Source organism: Oncorhynchus mykiss, chromosome 12 (genome assembly GCF_013265735.2).
Source record: "Oncorhynchus mykiss isolate Arlee chromosome 12, USDA_OmykA_1.1, whole genome shotgun sequence".
Classification (NCBI taxonomy): Eukaryota; Metazoa; Chordata; class Actinopteri; order Salmoniformes; family Salmonidae; genus Oncorhynchus; species Oncorhynchus mykiss.
The window spans coordinates 84,248,167-84,272,716 of record NC_048576.1 but is presented as its reverse complement, the minus strand read 5'-3'; the positions used below and the strand labels follow the sequence as shown (position 1 = coordinate 84,272,716).

General features: G+C 43.4%; 1 protein-coding gene across 4 annotated transcripts; it reads left to right on the top strand.

Moving 5' to 3' along the window:
• Positions 1 to 303: 303 nt before the first annotated feature.
• LOC110538691 (calcium-binding mitochondrial carrier protein SCaMC-3) lies at positions 304 to 23,167 on the top strand. 4 transcript variants are annotated; one of them, XM_021625664.2, is made up of 10 exons: positions 304 to 1,251; positions 15,767 to 15,890; positions 16,577 to 16,664; positions 16,760 to 16,871; positions 17,208 to 17,366; positions 17,558 to 17,710; positions 18,181 to 18,294; positions 18,436 to 18,603; positions 19,462 to 19,612; positions 21,296 to 23,167. In XM_021625664.2, the coding sequence occupies exons 1-10, from the start codon at positions 1,033 to 1,035 to the stop codon at positions 21,475 to 21,477; spliced, it is 1,470 nt and encodes a 489-aa protein (XP_021481339.1). In that variant the 5' UTR covers positions 304 to 1,032; the 3' UTR covers positions 21,478 to 23,167. The 4 variants fall into 4 exon arrangements, 1 of the variants encoding a protein (XP_021481339.1); XR_005035162.1 differs by lacking the exons at positions 15,767 to 15,890; positions 16,577 to 16,664; positions 16,760 to 16,871; ... (4 more) ...; positions 19,462 to 19,612; positions 21,296 to 23,167 and adding exons at positions 2,847 to 2,921; positions 3,029 to 3,101; positions 3,240 to 4,345; positions 4,591 to 5,162 and having other exon boundaries at positions 1,118 to 1,251; XR_005035161.1 differs by lacking the exons at positions 15,767 to 15,890; positions 16,577 to 16,664; positions 16,760 to 16,871; ... (4 more) ...; positions 19,462 to 19,612; positions 21,296 to 23,167 and adding exons at positions 2,847 to 2,921; positions 3,029 to 3,101; positions 3,240 to 4,345; positions 4,587 to 5,140 and having other exon boundaries at positions 1,118 to 1,251.
• Positions 23,168 to 24,550: the final 1,383 nt, after the last annotated feature.

The following is a 24,550-nucleotide window of genomic DNA, read 5'->3' as shown; positions in this document are numbered from 1 at the left end:
GACCGGGCGGTTTCCGTCACAGTGCGCCAGATGCGCGTCACAGCGTGCAAACCCCATTATGTATCTACTAATACCCAATAAGAGCCTATCAATGGGTTCAATGGGGATGGGGCAGCCAACAGCACCCTTTACTTTCAATGTGAAAATGGAGATCACATTAATGTTCCTGCATTACAAAATCGGAATTCAGTTGAATGAAATGTCCATCAAGTGATTAGAACTAAGGATACGGTGGTAGCCTGTTGTGTGGTAGGGGCTAGATTGAGGGATTTGATGCTGGTGTGTGTGTGTGTGTGTGTGTCATATGAGCAGCTGCAATAATGATAACGGCTATGTAATGAACAGAAGGAAGCATCATAATCTTACGAGAGGGGGAGGAGAGGATGGACCTGCAGAGGTGAAAGTAGATGATTTTTGTTAGGCTTCTTCTCCTACAGCTACACCTAAACACTTTCACTCTGTTCTAACGTCGAACCTTTCAAAGTAAAAAGGAACTCTTTCTCTCACGAACAGCTTAGAAATTTCACCCGGTATCCTACATGCATACACAAAGCTGTAGCTGTGGTAAAATATAACGAACACCGGGAGCTTGGTTCGCTTCGTTGCATGGGGGACTCACTGCATATCCAAAAGGCAGAGCCTGTCCCCTGACCAACAGACTAATTCATTTGAATTAGTTCATGGATTTAATCATCGCCGATGTCACGAGATACGTAACGGATACGGGGATTAATATTACAGGCACCCAGAGTTTACACCGCGCCCGGTGTACTGACATTCTCCGCAACGACTCGGTATATGAAACCGGTGCCTCGGTAACGAGACCGACCGAGAACATCAGTTATTTCAGTAAGGCTATCATGCCATTTCGATATACCATGGCTCCGGGATTTGAATAGGTAGGTTATCGTAACGATACCCACTGGGAGTCATTAGAACAAAAAGCGCTCCTTTAATTTTCTACGCCTGCTTCGCGGCAGCAGGTTGGGGTAATAGCCACCACCACCAGGATTGCACAAGTCTCCAATTCACATGGGCGAAGGCAGGGCTCGGTTCTGCTTTGGTTGGACCCGGGCTCGCTGTCAAGAACAAGACAAAGGTGTGTCGGACCCTGGGAGGGAACCGGAAACGCGAGAGAGATGGGCCGAACTGTTCGACCAACTGGACCTCAATAAAGACGGTAAAGTCGACATCAACGAGCTGAGGATAGGACTCGCTGCACGCGGTTTACTTCGCAGTGACGCGGAGGAGGTGAGAGGAATAGTGATTTTGGGGGTATTCCAATAGACATGTGTATCCCTTGAATTATAGCCTGCATGGCACATTAATTGTGTGTGTGTGTGTGTGTGTGTGTGTTTGTTCTTGGCTGAGTAAGGAGTAAGACGATTATGTCCTGTCAAAGAACACAAACTGATCATACAGTATGTATGACATAGGCCAGGGGTTCCTAAACTTTTTTTTCTGATAGCAAATTCATCAGGGACCCCCTCAAAATCCGAACACAACTCAGACTTTAGAGTGAGGTAAAAAAATAACATACAAGAAGTTTCATGACTGCTGCAGTTCCATGCATGGCCAGACTAACCAATACTTCAGTCATGGAAAGTAAAATGTAAACAACAATTGGATGGAATACAATAAGTTTTAGTTGAAAACTGGATAATTGATGGAGTACAGGGATCCCCGTGAGCCTTCCAGGCCCTGTTCTGTGTCTAAGGGTATACTGTAGATTAATAATATTGTATTGTGAAACAGTATAAGTTTAAACCGTCCCCTCGCCCATACCCGGGCGCGAACCTCTGCACACATCAACAACAGTCACCCTCGAAGCATCGTTACCCATCGCTCCACAAAAGCCGCGGCCCTTGCAGAGCAAGGGGAACAACTACTTCAAGGTCTCAGAGCAAGTGACGTTACTGATTGAAACGCTATTTAGCGCGCACCACTAACTAAGCTAGCCGTTTCACATCCGTTACAATTGCACCAACTTCTTCCACAGACCCCTTGGCCAGATTTGTGTAAATTTGTGTAATCTGTTGTTGTGACATCTGCTCTGCATTTCTTAACGTTTAAACAACACATATAAAAAAAATAGTTTTTCTGTTAAAGGTCCGAACAGTGAACATCATGTGTTTCATAACATTTGAGGATATTTGGATGAAACTAGTGAAAAAATGACTGTACATGAACTAAGTTGATCATGAAGTTACTGGTCCCCTCCCTCATGTCAAACACTTGAATTCAGGGATTACTTCTGTCTTTATTTAACTAGGTAGGTCAGTTTAGAACATATTCTAATTTACAATGACAGCCTACCGGGGAACAGGGGCTTGTTCAAGAACAGAACGGCCTTGTCAGCTCGGGGATTCAATCCTTCAACCTTTCGGTTACGGGCCAACGCTTTAACCACTAGGCTACCTGCTGCCCCTATGCAATGCTAAGTAGGGCTGTACATGTTATACAGTAGCGTCTTGTAATCTTAACTAATTTAAATATGTAACGCCTTAAAACCGCCATCACATGTTCGCATCATACGGCTTTGTTTACAAACCATAAATAGCTCAAGTAGAACGTGGCAGAACGATACTGGTAACTCAACTTTTCATCTGTGTTGTAACTTATAGCTAGCAAGCTACTTACCATCATGCCAGAAAAAAACACACTGTGTTGTGACTGATTGCCGTAGTGATAATTTAACATTACACTATTTCCTGAAGAATGATGACATCCGTAAGCAGTGGCTGCTTTTCATTTCGGGTGGACAGGATCATAACACCCGTGTGCAGTGCACATTTAGAGCGAAGTTGCTTTATAAATTGGGGAGAACATTTGATGTGTCTTGCCAGGAAGCTAATCATGAAGATGGATGCTGAACCATCATTGACAGTGGATCAGTTTATCTTGCAAGCACTGACCATAATGTAAGTATGAGTCTGACACGATGGCTGTAACTGTGGCTACTTCAACGATATATTTTCTGCAACACAGCTGATTGTCACTATATGGTTTTTGTTCTTCCATCCCTAAGCCCCCTACATTGAGTCTGAGAACTGACAGCAAACAGCTAATATGAAGGAATGTTGTCCACAAAAGGAGTTCTGGTGTGTATAGTATTTGTAATTTACCCCTGAAAATTATATTCTGCCATTCAATTATGTGGGTTGTTGTCTTATATTTGGGGCTCTAATAATCTATATTTTAGAAAATTCAACATCTACTCGGTTTGCACATCTTTCCAGACAACCACCGCAGCAGGAATGCCATGATACAAAATCAGATTTCCCAAGGCAAGGGGGGATATGCTGTAAAGCCTGTGAAGACAGACCAAATAAGGGGGGATATGCTGTAAAGACAGACCAAATCAAGGGGGATATGCTGTAAAGACAGACCAAATAAGGGGGGATATGCTGTAAAGCATGTGAAGACAGACCAAATAAGGGGGGATATTCTGTAAAGCCTGTAAAGACAGACCAAATAAGGGGGATATGCTGTAAAGCCTGTAAAGACAGACCAAATAAGGGGGGATATGCTGTAAAGACAGACCAAATAAGGGGGGATATGCTGTAAAGCCTGTAAAGATAGACCAAATAAGGGGGATATGCTGTAAAGCATGTGAAGACAGACCAAATAAGGGGGGATATGCTGTAAAGCCTGTAAAGACAGACCAAATAAGGGGGGATATGCTGTAAAGCCTGTAAAGATAGACCAAATAAGTGGGGGATATGCTGTAAAGCCTGTAAAGACAGACCAAATAAAGGGGGATATGCTGTAAAGCCTGTAAAGACAGACCAAATAAGGGGGATATGCTGTAAAGCCTGTAAAGATAGACTAAATAAGGGGGGATATGCTGTAAAGCCTGTAAAGACCGACCAAATAAGGGGGGATATTCTGTGAAGCCTGTGAAGACAGAAAAAAGAAGGGGGATATGCTGTAAAGCCTGTGAAGACAGATCAAGTGAAGACAAACCAAAGAAGGGGGATATGCTGTGAAGCCTGTGAAGACAGACCAAATAAGGGGGGATATGCTGTAAAGCCTGTGAAGACAGATCAAGTGAAGACAAACCAAAGAAGGGGGATATGCTGTGAAGCCTGTGAAGACAGAAAAAAGAAGGGGGATATGCTGTAAAGCCTGTGAAGACAGATCAAGTGAAGACAAACCAAAGAAGGGGGATATGCTGTGAAGCCTGTGAAGACAGACCAAAGAAGGGGGGATATGCTGTAAAGCCTGTGAAGACAGATCAAGTGAAGACAGACCAAAGAAGGGGGATATGCTGTGAAGCCTGTGAAGACAGACCAAAGAAGGGGGGATATGCTGTAAAGCCTGTGAAGACAGACCCAACAAAACTGTAAGTCATAATTATTCAATTCAATTCAATTGAGCATTTCAGGCACACACAAATTCCAAATACAAACATTGAAAAGTTCACTAAATATTGCATATTTCAAAATTAGTACTTCAAAAACACCAGCAAACACATTGTAGAATGAGTAGATCACGACATCAACAAAATGATAACGTCATAACTCAGAACAGTGAATAAAATTTAACAAACATTTCCCTTTTCAAAACCCTTACATGCTACATAGACAGGCTCCTGGATCTCCTCTTCAACAAGGTCACCCTTGATCCAGTGCCGTATGTGGGGAAGATGCGCGAGCTGTCCATCCCAGAACCCGTCTGCCCAGTGTGAGAGGCCTGACAAGGAGGAGGCCATACCTGGATTTGTCTCCAGCTTCAATCTTTGGGGTGACTGAAGACAAGTGGGTGACTGAAGTCTGCTTGATTGAAGCGGGGTACATGGGTCCCCCTCCTCTCCCGATCCCGTCCCATCAATCTCTGTAGTTGGTTGCATTTCCCAAAGTCTAAGTAATTTATATGATATCACATTTTCACATTTGGACGGGAGATGAGAGTTACAAATTGTAAGAATCAATGGGGTCCTGTACACTGTAGGGCAGCCGGTTGCCTATATTGCGGCTTATGGCTCTATTTTTATTTTTTTTATGTCAAATGATGTCTCACCATTATTTCTCATGAATGTCCATGTTGATCAATATTTCAGATATGCTTGCCTAATGTAAATGAACAAATAAATGTTTGATCAATACATACAATTCTGAACATATTGTCATTTATAATGCTAATGCAGAGGCACCAATCAATTGTCCAGTTCACTTATTGTATGCTGTTTTCATGTACATTCCCTTATGTCTACGCTTCGGGGACTCAGACTTGACTAATTCTGCTGAAGAAGTGTATCAGTGAACAGTGATTAGTTACAAAACAATATAAATGCAATTGTGTATTGCTGTTGAGAACATTTTGCAGAGAAAATGGGTTGAGGAATACTATTTAGGGTCAGAATGACATGTGGCCCATTGTTTACCTGGTCATCATTGACATGTGGCCCATTGTTTACCTTGTTACCTGGCAACGACCACAAGGTGTGTTTCAAACAGCTGTCATTCAAGGCGAGCACATGATATAAGCTCCCCGCCCACTCAGCCTGCTCTGTCGGGCTTCCTGATAGTTAGAGATGGGAGAAAGGGTACAATTTCTTTAATTCTGAGCATTTTAATAGTGTAAAAATGTTATGGGTGATGTTTCGGTCATTCAAAGTCATTTTCAATGACGTACAGAGCACTTTATTATTATACATGTTTTATTTGAACCTTTATCTAACTAGGCAAGTCAGTTAAGAACAAATTCTTATTTACAATGACGGCCTACCCCGGCCAAACCCGGACAATGCTGGGCCAATTGTGCGCCGCCCTATGGGACATCCAATCACGGCCGGAAGTGATACAGCCTGGATTCGAAACAGGGACTGTAGTAACGCCTCTTGCACTGAGATGCAGTGCCTTAGACCACTTTGCCACTCCGTGGCAAATCATTTGAAAGATGTATATCTCTTACTAACATTACAGAATTGTTGCGTTAGGTACAGTATTTGAACAAAATGTTTTTTTCCCTTTATGATGATGATCGGGACCTGTTAGTGGTAGTTCTGTAATAACAGCACTGTTGAAAAAAAAATATATAAAATACATTGTTTTTCAGTTAGGGATTTAAAAATATATATTTATTAAAAAATGATGTAAAATAAATGGTTGATCTTGTCGTGGACCCCTTCAGTACCTAGTGGACTCCAGTTTGAGAAGCACTGACATAGGCAACTGTGTAGTTCCTGTGTTTACTATAAACAAGTATATTTGTTTGTAGCCTACTAGTACAATGAACAGGAACTATAACCTGCTTCACTTATTCCGAGTGTATAGGCCTCTCATATCAAGTCTTCAACTGCCTGAGCTATGGTCCAGTCTAGCCGGTGTCTCAGTGCTCTATTTTGACCCTGTGATGTCACAGGAGAAGCAGGCAGAGTGTTCTACAGGCAGTGAGAGGCATTTTACTACAGATATTAAAAGAGTTCCTTGGAAGAGAGTGCTCATTCAAATGTATTTATAAAGCCCTTTTTAACATCAGCAGTTGTCACAAAGTGCTTATACAGAAACCCATAGATGACCAGCAGGGTCAAATAATAATCACAGTGGTAATAGAAGGTGCAACAGGTCAGCACCTCAGGCATAAATGTCAGTTGGCTTTTCATAGCAGAGCATTTAGAGGTTGAGAGAGGTTGAGGGGGGCGGGGGAGGGAGACGAATCAGCAGGTCCGTGACAAGGTAGCACGTCCAGTGAATAGGTCAGGATTCCATAGCCACAGGCGGAACAGCAGAGATTGGATCAGCAGCACTGGATCAGTGCTCCATTACCCAGACATTTGGGACCTATTTCAAAACTCCATTGCTCTCCCTAACTCAAAACAACACAACATTAACCAGTGCTGCCTGTCACCAGTGCTATCTGAAAACTCTGTTGCTTCAACACAATACTGATGCATGCTTTTCTGATCTGCTTGTCCCAGTACATGACAGGAAAGCAACACTTTCCTGAATGAATATTTTAAAGGTATGACTGTAACACAAACCTGGTGCTGCCCTGACCCCACCTGACCTTAATATCAGTGTCTGGCGTACACACACACACACACACACACACACACACACACACACACACACACACACACACACACACACACACACACACACACACACACACACACACACACACACACACACACACACCACACACATCTTACCCTCAGTCTTCAAATCAAATGTTATTTGTAAAATACTTTGTTAACAACAGGTGTAGACTAACTGTGAAATGCTTAGTTACAGGTCCTTTTCCAACAATGCAGAGAGAAAGAAAAAGTAGTAATAAATACACAATGAGTAAGGATAACTTGGCTATGTACACGGGGTACCAGTACAGAGTGGATGTGCAGGGGTACGAGGTCATTGAGGTAGATGTGTACATCTACTGTAACTAGGAATAAAGTGACAGATAATTAACAGTAGCAGCAACGTATGTGATGTGTCAAAACAGTTAGTGCAAAAAGGGTCAATGCACATAGTTAAATAGTTAATCAAATACTAACTATTTAACTAACTATTTATGGCTTGTGGGTAGAAGCTGTTCAGGGTCCTGTTGGTTCCAGACTTGGTGCATCAGTACCACTTTCCATGCGGTAGCAGAGAGAACAGTCTATGACGGTTGGCTGGAGTCCTTCTTTTACAGCCTTCCTCTGACACCGCCTGGTATAGAGGTCCTGGATGGCAGGGAGCTCGGCCCCAGTGATGTACTGGGCCATTCGCACTACCTTCTTTAGCGCCTTGTGGTCAGTTGCTGGGCAGTTGCCATACCATGCGGTGGTACAGCCAGTCAAGATGCTCTAAATGGTGCAGCTGTAGAACCTTTAGAGGATCTGACTGCCCATGCCAAATCTTTTCAGCCTCCTGAGGGGGAAGAAGCGTAGTCGTGCCCTCTTCACAACTGTTTTGGTGTGTGTGGACCATGATCCTTAGTGATGTGGACACAGAGGAACTTGCAGCTTTCGACTCGCTCCACTACAGCCCTGTCAATGTGAACGGGGCGTGCTCGGCCTTCCGTTTCCATAAGCCCACCATCAGCTCCTTTGTCTTGCTGACATTGAGGGAGAGGTTGTTGTCCTGGTGCCACACTCCCAGGTCTCTGACCTCCTCCCTATAGGCAGTCTCATCATCATTGGTGATCAGGCGATCATTGGGGATCAGGCATTGGGGATCACCGTCATGTCATCGGCAAACTTAATGACGGTGTGGGAGTCGTGAGTGGACATGCAGTCGTGGGTGAACAGGGAGTGGCGGATGTGTTGTTGCCTACCCTCACCACCTGGGGGCGGCCCTTCAGGAAGTCCAGGATCCAGTTGCAGAGACAGGTGTTCAGTCCCAGTGTCCTTAGCTTAGTGATGAGCTTGGAGTGCACTATGGTGTTGAAGGCTGAGCAGGAGTCAATTTATAGCATTCTCACATAGGTGTTCTTCTTGTCCAGGTGGGAAAGGGCAGTGTGGAGTGCAACAGAGACTGCCTGAGCTGTGGATCTGTTGGGGCGGTATACGGATTGGAGGGGGTCCAAGGTGTCTGGGATGATGGTGCTGATGTGAGACATGACCAGCCTTTCAAAGCATTTTATGGATACAGATGTGAGTGTTACGGAGCGATAGTAATTTAGACAGGTTACAATGGCGTTCCTGGGCACAGGGGCTATGGGGGTCCACTTGAAACATGGATGTATTACAGACTGGCTCAGGGAGAGGTTGAAAATGTCAGTGAAGACACTTGCCAGCTGGTCATCCCATGCTCTGAGTACGTGTCCTGGTAATCCGTCTGGCCCTGCGGCCTTGTGAATGTTAATCTGTTTAAAGGTCTTACATCGGCTACAGAGAGTGTGATCACACAGTCGTCCAGAACAGCTGGTACACTCATGCATAGTTTAGTGTTGCTTGCCTCAAAGCGAGCATAGTTAGCTAGTCTGGTAGGCTTGGGTCACTGGGTTTTGTACTAGGATTCAAACTTATCCTGACCCGAAGCCATGGATTACAGTCAACATTTACACTGAGCTAAAGGCTAGAGCTGCCGCTTTCAAGGAGCGGGACACTAATCATGACGCTTATAAGAAATCCTGCTACGCCCTCCAATGAACCATCAAACAGGCAAGGCGTTAAAACAGGACTATGTACTTACGGTCAAGTGGGGAAAATGTTGTCGATGCACTCATTAATGAAGCCGGTGGCTGATGTGGTAAACTCCTCAATGCCATCAAATGAATCTCGGGACATAATACAGTCGTGTGGCTTAAACTGTCATCACCAGGGATTTGGGATACTACTGTGTTACTGCGCATCTGCACAATGTCATGAGTTCAACTCAGCCTGGCTGGCTGGATTTATGACTACTGAAGTCATCCCTTTTGCAGGACATTTTCCATTCAGTCCAGATAATATGGTTATGATAGTAGTTGACAATTGGGGATTTCTCTTCACATAAAATTCTATACACCTTGTATCTGTGGTGTGCATAAACCGATTAGAAAACTCCCCACAGAGCCCAGTAGAGCCACAGAGCCCAGTAGAGTCACAGAGCCCAGTAGAGTTACAGAACCCAGTAGAGCCACAGAGCCCAGTAGCGCCACATAGCCTAGTAGAGCCAGAGAGCCCAGTAGAGCCACAGAGCCCAGTAGAGCCACAGCCTAGTAGAGCCACAGAGCCCAATAGAGCCACAGAGCCCAATAGAGCCACATAGCCCAGTAGAGCCAGAGAGCCCAGTAGAGCCACATAGCCTAGTAGAGCCAGAGAGCCCAGTAGCGCCACAGAGCCACAGAGCCTAGTAGAGCCAGAGAGCCACAGAGTCCAATAGAGCCACAGAGCCCAATAGAGCCACATAGCCCAGTAGAGCCACAGAGCCCAGCAGAGCCACAGAGCCCAGTAGAGCCACAGAGCCCAGTAGAGCCACAGAGCCCAATAGAGCCACAGAGCCCAATAGAGCCACATAGCCCAGTAGAGCCACATAGCCCAGTAGAGCCACATAGCCCAGTAGAGCCACAGAGCCCAGTAGAGCCACAGAGCCCAGTAGAGCCACATAGCCCAGTAGAGCCACAGAGCCCAATAGAGCCACAGAGCCCAATAGAGCCACAGAGCCCAATAGAGCCACATAGCCTAGTAGAGCCAGAGAGCCTCGCCAGATTCAATGGGTGTTTCTCAAAATGTGTACTACCGTGCACTGAGCGCGCAAATTGGAGCACGGCATGGTCGTAGTATGAGTCCAAATCAAAGTATGCGAAACTAAGCACAGAGGTCACTTCTCGAATACGTACTCTGTTTGTACATCATTTGAAGTATGCATTGATGCAAGCTTCATTGCAAAGTACGCACAGAAATATGATGCAACCACATTAAAAATGATGCAACATTTCTTGAAATCAATGGCGTCCATTATTTGAGCTAAAGTGAGAGAAAATAAACGTGAACATTTTGTAATTATGTCATGGTGTAATTATGGCCCAAATATATTTTGGCTGGTAAAAACATTTGAGCGGCTGGTAGATTTTTCCATCTACGCCTGACCCTTTCCTACCACACCGGCTGGACTTTCATGGCCGGCAGTGGCACATACAGTGCCTTCAGAAAGTATTCACAATCCTTGACTTTTTCCATGTTTTGTTTTGTTACAGCCTGAATTTAAAATGGATGAAATTGAGATGTTCTGTCACTGGCCTACACACAATACCTTATAATGTCAAAGTGGAATTATGTTCTTTGAAATTTTTTAAATGAAAAGCTGAAATGTCTTGAGTCAATAAGTATTCAACCCCTTTGTTATGGCAAGCCTAAATACGTTCAGGAGTAAAACTGTGCCTAACAAGTCACATAATAAGTTGCATGGACTTACTATGTATGCAAAAATAGTGTTTAACATGATTTTTGAATGACTACCTCATCTCTGTACCCCACACATACAATTGTCCGTAAGGTCCCTCAGCTGAGCAGTGAATTTCAAACACAGATTCAACCACAAAGACCAGGGAGGTTTTCCAATGCCTCACAAAGAAGGGCACCTATTGGTAGATGGGTAAAACAAAGCAGACATTGAATATCTGTTTGAGCATGGTGAAGTTATTAATTACACTTTGGATGGTGTATCAATACACACAGTCACTACAAAGATACAAGCGTCTTTCCTAACCTAGTTGCCGAGAGGAATGAAACCACTCATGGATTTCACCATGAGAAAAGTGGTGATTTTAAAAAAGTTTAATGGCTGTGACAGGTGTAAACTGAGGATGGATCAACAACATTGTAGTTATTCTACAATACTAACCTAAATGACAGAGTGAAAAGAAGGAAGCCTGTACAGAATAAAAATATAACAAAAAATGCATCCTTTTTGAAATAAGGCATTAAAGTAAAACTGCAAGGACTAGGGAGTTTTTTAAGATAAAACGAAATGGAATAGAGCCCTCACAAATACACACCGACTGGGGCATTCTGTAATGATGTCAGTGATCACTGTGCATTTGCTTGTGTTAGAAATACAAAAAGGACCAAAGCCAAACCCCGTTGTATTTTTAAAATACATTTTAGACAGTTTGATGAGCAAGCAAGTAAATCTGATTCCCGATGTTGACACTGCCTGGGACAATTTTTCTATGACATTTGTGTAGATTTGTGATAAGCATGCCCCTGTGAAGAAGTTAGAATCAGTGGAAGGGACAATCCCTGGTTGTCAGATAACTTGGCAGAATTAATTAGAAAGAGAAATATCTCTTGGGCTCAAGCTAGACATACAAATGCTCCTGTTGACTGGGCCTCCTTCAGAGGACTAAGAAACAAATGCACAGGATTGATCAGGAAGTCCATATCAGATGACTATTTAGATGCAGTCACAGAGAACCTAAACAACCCTACCAAGTTCTGGAAACGAATCAAATCAGTGTCAGGCTCTAACGTATCCTCTGGCCTTCCTGACCATTTAATGATGGATTCTAATGAAGTGAAGGATAAAGCCCATATTGTTGGGTTTTTTAACAAGCACTTCATATCTGCTGGTTCAGTTAAGTTAATGATGGGGCCCAGGCCTCTAATGTAAGCTCTGTTACAGTAAACTATAATATAGGCCCTCATGTGAACCATTTTAACTTTGAGCCTGTTTCTTATACTGAGGTCTGTAAAGCACTAAAGGCAATAGACACTAAAAGGTCTGCCGGTCCAGACAACCTGGACCCCTACCTCTTAAAGATAGCAGCTGGTATTATTACTGAACCTGTGGCTCACATTTTCAACTTGAGTCTCTTGTCTCTTGACCAATTCCATACCCGGCATTTGGAAATCAGCTTATGTCCTCCCACTGCTAAAGGGTGGAGATCCCTCAGATGCTATCGTCCTATCTCTAAACTCCCTATCCTGGCCAAATTCAATGAATCCCTAGTGAACTCACAGTTAAAAAACTTCTTCATTGAAAAGAACATACTGAGCAGGGTTCAGTCTTGCTTTAGATTGGGGCACAGCACCACAACTGCAGCTACGGCAGTGGCAAACGACATCATTAATGGACTTGATGAAAAGCAACATTGTGCTGCTCTGTTTGTTGATTTATCAAAGGCCTTTGATTCAGTTGACCATTAATTGTTGCTAGCTAGACTCAGAAACATTGGTCTCAGTGAATGGCCAGTAAATTGGTTTAGGAACTATCTTTCTGACAGAACACAATGTGTATATACTGAATCACAAGTCTAGCTTTCTTGAAATTAATAGAGGTGTGCCTCAGGGTTCCATTTTAGCTCCTGTGTTCTCAATTTGTATTAATGATTTGGGAAATGGGATGCAACCAGCAAAGTTACATCTATATGCAGATGATACAGTCATATATTCATGTGCTCCTTCTCTGGTTCAGGCTGTTGAAGAGCTCCAGACTGCTTTTCAGTCACTGCAGGCCTCCCTTTATGGACTCAAACTGGTCTTGGATATACAAAAAAACTAAATTCATGACCTTTACCAGAGCTAGAATTCTACCAGAGAACATTAGCATTGTCACATCTGGTGGCTTATCCATTGAATTAGTGTCATCCTACAAATACCTAGGTATTTGGTTGGATGACAAGTTGTCCTTTAAAGTTAATGTGGACAATCTTGTGACAAAGCTTAAATTGAAAGTGTGTTTTTATTTTCGTAATAAGGCTTGCTTCCCTCTTATGACTAGAAAGATGCTTGTTCACGCCACTTTTCTCTCTGTAATTGATTATGCTGTATATGCATTACAGAGACTGGACTCTGTTCATCATGCATCCTTGCGCTTTATTACAAATGCCAAGTCACTCATCCCCCATCGCACATTGTACCAAATGGTAGGTTGGACCTCACTTTATATGCGCAGAAAGATACAATCGTATGCATTCATCTACAAAGCCCTTTTGGGTAAACTCCCTCTTTACCTCTGTAGTCTGGTCTCCTTCACCACCAGCAGTTACCATACCCGGTCTGCTAGGTGGTTGCTACTTAAAGTCCCCAGGACATTCACAGTATTTGGCAAGACTGACTTCTCTTCTTGTGCACCAGACGCATGGAATAACCTACAATCCATGCTTCATCTAGATATGTTAGTGCCACTGAATGGAATAATCTACGATCCATGCTTCATCTAGATATGTTAGTGCCACTGAATGGAATAATCTACAATCCATGCTTCATCTAGATATGTTAGTGCCACTGAATGGAATAATCTACAATCCATGCTTCATCTAGATATGTTAGTGCCACTGAATGGAATAATCTACAATCCATGCTTCATCTAGATATGTTAGTGCCACTGAATGGAATAATCTACAATCAATGCTTCATCTAGATATGTTAGTGCCACTGAATGAATTTAAAATATTGATGGGAGACTGTTACAGAGGAGTGTAAATGCTTTTATTAGGCTGGATCATGTTGTTGTATTGTTGTATGTTTTAAATCTGTAATGTATTGATTGTTGCTGCCTTCTTGGCCAAGTCTCCATTGAAAAAGAGACTCTAGGTCTCAATGGGCTTTTCCTGGTTAAATATTTTTTTTTTTTTTAAAGAGCTAAGCACAGGCAGAATCCTAAAGGAAAACCTGGTTCAGTCTACTTTCCAACAGACACTGGGAGGCAAATTCCCCTTTCAGCTGGACAATAACCTAAAACACAAAGCCAAATATACACTGGAGTTGCTTATTAAGACAACATTGAATGTTTGTGAGTGGCTTAGTTACAGTTTTGACTTAAATCGGCTTGAAAATCTATAGCAAATACTGTACAATCCAGGGTGCAAAGCTCTTAGAGACTTACCCAGAAAGACTCACAGCTGTAATCGCTGCCAAAGGTGATTCTAACATGCATTGATTCAGGGGTGTGTTTTTACTTTGTCATTATGGGGTATTGTATGTAGATATGTGAGAGAAAACAATCAATTGAATCCATTTTGAATTCAGGCTTTAACACAACAACATAAGTCAAAGGGTATGAATACTTTCTGAGGGCACAGTAGGTGATAGCGCACTTGCTTTAAGTAACACTCACAAAGAAGCACACAGATAGCACTCCTCAGGTTACAGCTAATCAGTCATTTAGGTTAGCATAAAGGAAATTAGCTTAGGAGATCACTCCACCACACTCAGTAGTTTAGTTTAGCATCACTCCTTTCACATAGCATCATCCCTCCCCAGCCACCCAGCAGATTAGTTTAGCATTATCTCCACACTCAAATAGTAGGCTAGTTTAGCTAAGCATCATCACCCACAGCTGTGCTTGTCCTTCAAATCTCCTCTGGGAGTTTTCAGACACCACAGGCAATATCCCTCTAGACCAGGATGTATTTGTCTGGGAATGCTTAAATAGACTTTGCTCTGATTATATTTGTGTCATGGAGGAGGGGGCCAATTCAAAGGCATACTTAAAGTTATGCTTGTCATGTGTTATACAGACAGCTTCCATCAGCTACACTTAGAGTTACAATTCAAGCATTTATACCTAACAGAAAGTTGAAATGGTGAGGATAAGTGGCAGGATAAGTAGGATAGTCTCATTTGAATTTCATGAGAATATGCAAATCCTCCCCGCTATCTCATTAACAATGTCAAGGATTATGTGGATTCTTGAACTGCTTATTCATCGTGGATGTATTCATTAAAAATACAAGACGGACAGACTCAGAAAGAACCCCTTGATAGGCTTAGACAAGATTCTGAAAACGTTGCTGCCAAGATTGAGCAAATCTCTCCTTTCCGTGTGTGTGTGTGTGTGTGTGTATGTGTTGGTCAAGTGCATTAGTTCAGGTCAGATTCCAGTAGCATGTGATTGTTACTGAAGATTAACTGGACACTGGGCACAGGAGTGAAGCGGATTATGACGAGGTCAAAGTAGGGGTTCTCTCACTCTCGCTCTCTTGCTCTCTCTCTATACTATTCTCTCGCTCTTTCTTTCTCTCTTGTTCTCACTCTATTCTCTCTCTCTCTTTCTTCCTTTCTTCCTCTCCTTGTTTGAGGAAGCACTAGAGAGGATGAATATAGAACAGTTCTGCTGATTGTTTTATGTTTGCAGGTTTTGACCTTGTAAAATAATGATAAGCTTTGTTGTCATTTCTCACGCACTCCTTCCTGCTTCTTCCCTTCACTCCCTCCATTTACCTCTCACCCCGTCAAACTATCACCTTACCCTAAATCTCACCCCTGGCCCCAACCCACCCCACACTTTTTCACCTTGTCACATCCCCCTCAACCTCTCTCTCACCCCCTGTCCCCTGCACTGTTTGACCCTTCAACCCCTCCCTATCTGCTATTTTTACCCCTCCTCTCACCCCAATCCTACTCCTGCAGATAGTGCGTGAGAGTGACACCAACCATGATGGCTTGCTGGACTTTGAGGAGTTCTCTCAGTACCTGTGGGCCCACGAGAAGGAATTGCGGCTCATGTTCCACACACTGGACCGCAACCATGACGGTCGGCATGGCCACCTCACTCACACACGCACATGCATACACATTTACATTTGACATTTTAGTCATTTAGCAGATATTCTTATCCAGAGCGACTTACAGTTAATGCATTCACACACACAGAAAATAAGTATTTAAATAACATTATAAACTGGGTGGTTTGAGGCCTGAATGCTGATTGGTATGACAAAACATATATTTTTACTGTTCTAATTAAGTTGGTAACCAGTTTAAAATAGTAGTAAGGCATCTCGGGGGTTTGTGGTATATGGCCAATATACCACGGCTAAGGGCTGTATCCAGGCACTCCGCGTTGTGTCGTGCTAAGAACAGCCCTTAGCCGTGGTATGTTGGCCATATGCCACACCCCCCTGGGGCTTATTGCTTAGATAATAATGTATTTGAACCCAAGTCTGATCTAAACACACATAAGTAGACACATGTAGGAGGGCCATTTGGATACAATGTCCTTTCACTCGCAAAACACTGTTTAAATTGTTCATACATGCACAGAGCATTCTATGTCACATTGCACTGGTATGGTAATTTATCTGAATGTGTGGTATGACTGCATGAATGGTATTTAGTATCATACCACATTAATGCATGTAGTTCACAAAGTACTGTACTGTATGCCTGTAGGTACATATTACATGTTGTGGGCACTGATGAGATTCACTGTTTATGCAGGGCGCATTGATGTCGGGGAGATTCAACAATCGCTGCACAACCTGGGACTGGAGGTGTCCACAGAACACGCCATCAAAATACTACAGAGGTGTGTGTTTGTAAGCATGTGTGTGTGTGTGTGTGTTTATGTTGTGCGTGTGTGCGTGCGTGCATGTGTTGACACTGCTCTGTGTGTTCTCTCAGTATGGACAGGGACGGCACCATGACTATCAACTGGAATGAGTGGCGAGATCACTTCCTGTTTAACCCTCTTCACAACATGGAGGGCATCGCCCACTACTGGAAACATTCTCTGGTCAGTCAGTACTGCCTATATATGACTTCTATCTCTACACTTGACGGTTTAGATCTTTGCTTGACAAGAAGTATCACAGATATCATTACATGGAATTTTCAATTATTACAAATTAGCTATAGAAACTAATAATTTAGCCATTGTCCTTTCATTACAACTGTGACCGTTTTCTCGATCTATGTTATATAGTTTACATTGTTTCTGATGCTTTATCCAGGAATTTTAGTTTGGAAACCTTAGAGAAGGGATCATGTAATATACATTTGGTGAATACAGATAGTTCTGGATGTCAATCAAGTTTATTTCACTGACCAGTGTTTCTCTGTGATTTCTCAGATGTTTGACATCGGAGAGCACATGACAGTGCCTCCAGAGTTTTCCCAACAAGAGCGCCAGTCGGGGGTAGTGTGGAGGCAGCTGGTTGCCGGGGCGATGGCAGGGGCGGTGTCACGTACAGGAACCGCCCCCCTCGACCGTCTCAAGGTCTTCCTACAGGTGAAGGGTTACTGTTGTGTTTACTACAGACTCAGAGGTTAGAGGTCAGTGCAGTGCTGATTAGTGGAATTAGGTGTGCTAGAGCAGGGCTGGAACAAAAGCCTGCACATCCAGTAGCTCTCCAGGAGGAGGGTTAGCCACCCCTGATGTACTGAATGTTATTAGAGTTACCGACCCTGCTGTCTCTCTAGGTGCATGGCTCCAGCTCTAGGGGGATCAACCTGTGGACGGGGCTGAGGGGGATGGTCCAGGAGGGGGGTGTACGAGCCCTCTGGAGGGGCAACGGCATCAACGTCCTCAAAATAGCCCCAGAGTCTGCCATCAAGTTCATGGCCTATGAACAGGTGAGGGAAGGGGTCTGTACACACCTGTACACAAATGTGGGTGTAAGAGGCCCCAGAGGTTGATTTGGATTTATTATGGACCAATGTAAGGAGAACACTGATCCACACATCTGTAAACAAGTTCTGGTGTATGGGGTAGTCATTAGTGAAGCATGGGAATGAAGGAGTCACACACCCACACTGAGGTGTGAAATGTTGCTCACACACACACTCTGTTTCTCACCCTGTCAGACACACCCTGTGTCTCTACGTGTTGTGTCTCTGACTCTCCTCCTCCACCCCAGTGTGACTCACATATTCCCCCCTCACCCCCATCTCCCCCAATCTACACCTCCCCCTCACTTTGTATCCCTGCCTCTCCCACCTCCCACAATCTATCCCCCTCACCCCTTAATCCCTGTATATCCCTGCCTCTCTTCCACCTGCCTGTCTCTCCTCTCCCCCTGTCTCCCCTGACTCCTCCATCTTAGATCAAGTGGCTGATCCGGGGCAGAAATGAAGCGGGTACTCTGCGGGTGCAGGAGAGGTTCATCGCTGGCTCGCTGGCTGGAGCCACCGCACAGACAATCATCTACCCTATGGAGGTGAGTGAGGGGAGACAGACCGACAGAAAGATAGACAGACTTTTAATTGAATAAAGAAACATAGGACTTTACCCTTATTTGCCTTCTCTTCCTTGTACACCCACTCTATTTCCCCTTTCTCCTCCCTCTCTCGCTTCCCAGGTGCTGAAGACTCGTCTGACCCTGAGGAAGACTGGCCAGTACTCTGGCATTGTAGACTGTGCCCATCAGATCCTGAGGAAGGAGGGGGTGCGAGCCTTCTACAGGGGCTACGTGCCCAACACACTTGGCATCATACCGTATGCTGGCATAGACCTGGCCGTCTACGAGGTGTGTGTGAGAAAGTGTGTGTGTGTGTGAGAGTAGGGCTGTCCCTGAAAAAAAAAAAATCTTGCTTGACCGTCATCAAAATGTTTAAATGTATATTTCCATATATAGACACACCTTTATATGTTTTAATAAAATCAACTATATGCACTGAGCTTGTCTGATGCTTTAAGCACACTGCTTAATCAAGATAACCAGAAGAAAAAAATCTGTTCTCGACCCTCCTCCCGCTGCTGCTAGCCTTTGTAGATTCTGCCGGTACACTCCTGAAATTGCCAGTAATAGGATAGAGTGATGGACTGTGCCATCCCCATGGCCTCCGCAATGTTTTAGTCCACTGAGACAGGCACGAGTCAGTCAAGTGTCTCGTCTGCCATAAAAAAAAATACATGTCGACCAACAGCCTATCGACCAAGCAATCGACCAGTCAACTAAATGGGATCAGCCCTGTGTGTGTGTGTGTGTGTGTGTGTGTGTGTGTGTGTGTGTGTGTGTGCCTGTCAGCTGTGTTTGATGTTTTCTGGGAAAGCTAAACCTCATCACTGGCCCTGTCCCTTGTACTCAGGGGAATGCCAGTCAGTATGTATGCTGCTGTTACTGTTGCCCAGCTCTCTCGTAAAAATTACTTTTATGTGTTTAAGTGAACTTTGAGTTTTACTTTTACTAGCAGTCAATGAGCCGTGGTTCTCTACTACGTCCTCGTTTTTTTAATGCCATAAAATATCTGTCAAATTAACAATGTGGCCTATCTATCCCTTCCCGTAGTCCTCTCTCGTTTCCACTCTCACCCCTCTTCTTTCTCCTCTCTGTTTATTCTTTCCTTCTCTTTTCTCTCTCATCCCCTCCCTCTTTCCATCTCAGACTCTGAAGAATGCCTGGCTCCAGCGGTACAGTAAGGGCTCTGCCGACCCGGGGGTGTTGGTACTGCTGGGCTGTGGTACTGTGTCTAGTACCTGTGGACAACTGGCCTCCTACCCCCTGGCTCTCATTAGAACACGTATGCAGGCCCAGGGTGAGACTGGTGTACAACTGAACTGCAATTATACCTTCTACCTTACTACATAACATAGATGATATTACATAGATAATATAGATTGTATTACATTCTATAACATAATCTATAACAAATGAATTACTACCTACTATGTCAACCTATTACCCTATATCAACAGTGCCTTCGGAAAGTATTCAGACCCCTTGACTTTATCCACAGTTTGTTACGTTACAGCCTTATTCTAAAATGGATTTAATAAAAAATCATCTTCAGAAATCTACACACAGTACCCCATAATGACAAAGCTAAAACAGGTTGTTAGACATTTTAGCACGTGTTAAAAATTAAAAAAGAAATACCTCATTTACATAAGTATTCAGACCCTTTGCTATGAGACTCGATGTTGAGCTCAGGTGCATCCTGTTTCCATTGATCATCCTTGAGATGTTTCTACAACTTGATTGGTCCACCTGTGGTAAATTCAATTGATTGGACATGATTTGGAAAGGAACACACCTGTCTATATAAGATCCCACAGTTGACAGTGCATGTCTGTGGGAGGTGACCAAGAACCCGATAGTCACTACGACAGAGCTCCAGAGTTCCTCTGTGGCGATGGGAGATCCTTCCAGAAGGACAACCATCTCTACAGCACTCCACCAATCAGGCCTTTATGGTAGACTGGCCGGATGGAAGCCACTCTTCAGTAAAAGGCACATGACAGCCCGCTTGAAGTTTGCCAAAAGGCACCTAAAGACTCTCAGACCATGAGAAACAAGATTCTCTTGTCTGATGAAACCAAGATTGAACTCTTTGCCCTGAATGCCAAGCGTCATGTCTGGAGGAAACCTGACACCATCTCTACAGTGAAGCATGGTGGTGGCAGCATCATGCTGTGGGGATGTTTTTCAGCTGCAGGGACTGGGAGACTAATCAGGATCCAGGCAAAGATTAACAGAGTACCTTGACCACGTACCTTGATGAGATCCTTGATGAAAACCTGTTTCAGAACGCTCAGGACCTCAGACTGGGTCGAAGGTTTACCTTCTAACAGGACAACGACCCTAAGCACACAGCCAAGACAACGCAGGAGTGGCTTCGGGACAAGTCTCTGAATGGCCTTGAGTGGCCCAGTCAGAGCCCGGATTTGAACCCGATCTAACATCTCTGGAGATACCTGCAAATAGCTGTTTAGCAAAGCTCCCCATCCAACCTAACAGAGCTTGAGAGCATCTGCAGAGAAGAATGGGAGAAACTCCCCAAATACAGGTGTGCCAAGCTTGTAGCGTCATACCCAAGAAGACACAATACTGTAATCGCTGCCAAAGTTGTTTCAACAAAGTCCTGAGTAAAGGGTCTGAATACAAATGTAAATGTGATGTTTTTGTTTTTTATTTGTATAAATTAGCAACAATTTCTAAAAACCTGTTTTTGCTTTGTCATTCTGGGGTATTGTGTGTAGATTGATGAGGGAAAAAAACAATTGAATCAATTTGAGAATAAGGCTGTAACGTAACAAAATGTGGAAAAAAGACTTTCCGAAGGCACTGTATTACTGTTCGGGCTATCCAAACAGAGATGAATGCATTCAGTTGTACAACTGACTAGGTATCCACTTTCCCCTATCTATTAATAGCTATCTAACGGATATAACTGAACTGAACAACAGACGTTTTCGCCCACTTTCCCTCTTTCCACCAGCCTCCACTGAGGGCGGGCCCAAGCTGTCCATGGTCGGTCAGTTCAAGCACATCATATCACATGACGGGGTACCTGGGCTCTACCGCGGCATCGCCCCCAACTTCCTGAAGGTCATTCCTGCTGTCAGCATCTCGTACGTGGTATACGAACACATGAAGAAGGCTCTGGGTGTGAAATCGTAGAGCGAGGAAGTGAGAGGCAGAAGAAAGAGAGGGATATAGAGTGCAGCTCTTGTATTTCAAGATGGAGAGGAAGACAGCAGAGGATTGAGGGATAGAAGGCAGATAGTCCACCCTTTTCATACACATTCAGGAAGCTTCCCGTTTACACCTAGCTAGACAGATATACTCACTGTTTGAATCTCTCAGCCCCTCTGACGCTGTACCGTCATTAAGAAAGAGGGAAGAGTCTGCTATCAGGCTGAGCTGAAGTCTGTAAGAAACGGCTGTGTCCGAGACAGATTAGAAGGAGGAGGTGTGAGGGGAAGGAAGGAGAGCGAGAGAGAGGGTGGAAGAGAGAGCGAGAGAGAGAGGGTGGAAGAGAGAGAGAGAGAGAGTGTGTGAGTGTGTCTCGGCAGAATCGGGGCCATTCTTCCTCTTTGTTTATGAGCTGTAACCCCCATTATAGTCACATCTCCACAATAAGTCTGTGTGTTGCCCTCCAACCAAACACTGTGAAGCACACATACAGTTTGTATACCTATATGTAGGCACTTATCTAAGGTCAGTTTCATGTTTTGTGAATATAAAGTGATCTTCCTCCAATGACCTTGACATGTACTGTATATTTGCTCTTTACTACACAGCAGAATATGTGGGTTTGTTCCAGTGTGCTGTTGCTAGAACACGACCAATCCAAAGTACTAACCCCACTCTTTATTTCAATATCTCAAAAGAGATTAGAATTGGATTACATGCACTGTTTGTCTTCAGTTTCTATTCTCAAAAACGTACATTCTAATGGGGGAGTTTCTAAAGTTCTTAAACGAGGAAACTTTGACGTTTACATGATGTACTGTATATATACAGTATGTATTTTGTAAGGGAAAGATTCTGAACACATTTGTAAGAGATACTTATACAGGGTCTTATACAGAGCTGTTCCTCCGACCTAGTCCATGAATGACTTTGCACTTTTTAGAAAGGGAATGTTTCTCCCCTTTTTCAAGTGGCTCTCAGTCAGGTCCAAAATTATTGGCACCCTTGATAAAGATGAGCAAAACATACTAAATAATGCACATTTTGACCTATATTGTCTGCTCCAAAAAATGTGAACATTATATAATTTTATACTAAGACAATTACTCAGAGAAAGAGATTTTGTCTAAAGCTAGAATCCTTAAATAACAAAGCGGTCAACCAAACACTTTTTTGGTAAAACGCTGGGGGAAGGGCCTGTAGAAATGTAACCACTCTCAAATTCATAGACAGAGCTACGGATGTCAGGACTGACCATCAATGAGATGAAAGTGATAGTTTTAACCATGTTTTGAGGCTCTACATTTACATTGTTTACAAACATTGGAGTAAAACAAGCTTATATTTTGGGTTCTGATGGGGAACGACAGTTGAACTAAACTCATGAGGCATTCATAAATTAGATTCTTCAATAATCAATGGGTATATATCATTAATTTATAAGTCCAAAAATGGATGTAGCAACTAAGGATTCTTGCTTTAACAAGTAAAAAGAACATTTAAAAAAGGGGTCACATTTACTGCCACCCCTGTTTTCATTACCTTTCAGGCACTGAGCCTTGTTCTCAAATGTTTTATGAGATTGGAGAACACATTGGGAGGGATCTTAGACCATTCCTCCATACCACTGGTTTTCAATGGGGTTCATGTCTGGAGACTGAGATGGACATTGCAAAATGTTGATTTTGTGGTCAATTAACCATTTCTTTGTGGCTTTTGATGTGTGCTTGGGGTTATCGTCTTGCTGGAAGATCCACTTGCAGCTAGGTTTCAGCCTCCTGGCAGAGGCAACCACGTTTTTGGCTAAAATGTCCTGGTACTGGGTAGAATTCATGATGTCGTTGACCTTAACAAGGGCCACAGGACCATTGGTAGCAACATTGCCCCATAACATGAAATATCCACCACCATATTTTACAGTAGGTATGTGGTTATTTTCTGCATATGCATTCTTTCTTTCCACGCAAAATCCATCACTGGTGTGCATGGTTAAAGAGTTATATTTTCATGTCGTCCAACAAATGCAAACACCTGTGTCACATTTGTCATAACGAGGAGACCAAGGCGCAGCGTGATAAGAATACATTCTTCTTTAATAAACGAAGAACACTAAACAAAATAACAACCCGATCGTGACGCTGACATGCAACGACACAGACAATAACCCACAAAACCAAAAAATGGAAAATGGCAACCTAAATAGGATCCCCAATCAGAGACAACAATAAACAGCTGCCTCTGATTGGGAACCAATTCAGGCCACCATAGACCTACATTTACCTAGACAATACCAAAACCGCATAGATATACAAAAAAACCTAGACAAGTCAAAAACACACATACCACCCTCGTCACACCCTGACCTAACCAAAATAATAAAGAAAACAAAGATAACTAAGGTCAGGGCGTGACAGCCTGGAGTTTGTTAAATGGCATTGGCACTTGGATTTGAACCAGTGCTATGGTCAGATGACGTGAACATAGAGATCTTTGGCCACGCACACCAGTGGTGGGTTTTGCAGAAAATAACCCCATACCTACTTAAAATGTGGTAGTGGGTCTTTCATGTTATGGGGCTATTTTGCTTCTGCTGGTCCTGGGGGATTCACACTTCCTGGCCTCAAAATCGGGATTATTGCCAGTTGTCTTGTCATGGTAGTTAATAGATCAATAGCTCACCCACCTGGTTTCCTAAGTCTGAATCAGTCCCTGATTAGCAGTGGTGGAAAAAGTACCCAATTTTCATACTTGAGTAAAAGTATAGTGAAAATCACCCAGTAAAATACTACTTGAGTAAAAGTCCAAAAGTATTTGGTTTGAAATATACTTAAGTATCAAAAGTAAATGTCATTGCTAAAATATGCTTAAGTATCAAATTTAAAGTATAAATCATTTAAATTCCTTATATAAAGCAAATCAGACGGCGTCATTTTCCTTCTTTTTTTATGGATAGCCAGGGGCATGCTCCAACACTCAGACATCATTTCTGAACAAAGCATGTGTTTAGTGAGTCCACCAGATCAGAGGCAGTAGGGATATTCTCTTGATAAGTGTGTGA

What these genes read in the sequence shown, in the direction of transcription:
- LOC110538691 (XM_021625664.2), top strand. Translation starts at nt 1,033, where the DNA reads ATGGGCGAAGGCAGGGCTCGGTTCTGCTTTGGTTGGACCCGGGCTCGC. An exon ending in ACTACTGGAAACATTCTCTG is followed by an intron (nt 16,872 to 17,207) that starts GTCAGTCAGTAC and finishes GTGATTTCTCAG; the next exon opens with ATGTTTGACATCGGAGAGCA. An exon ending in AGTTCATGGCCTATGAACAG is followed by an intron (nt 17,711 to 18,180) that starts GTGAGGGAAGGG and finishes CCTCCATCTTAG; the next exon opens with ATCAAGTGGCTGATCCGGGG.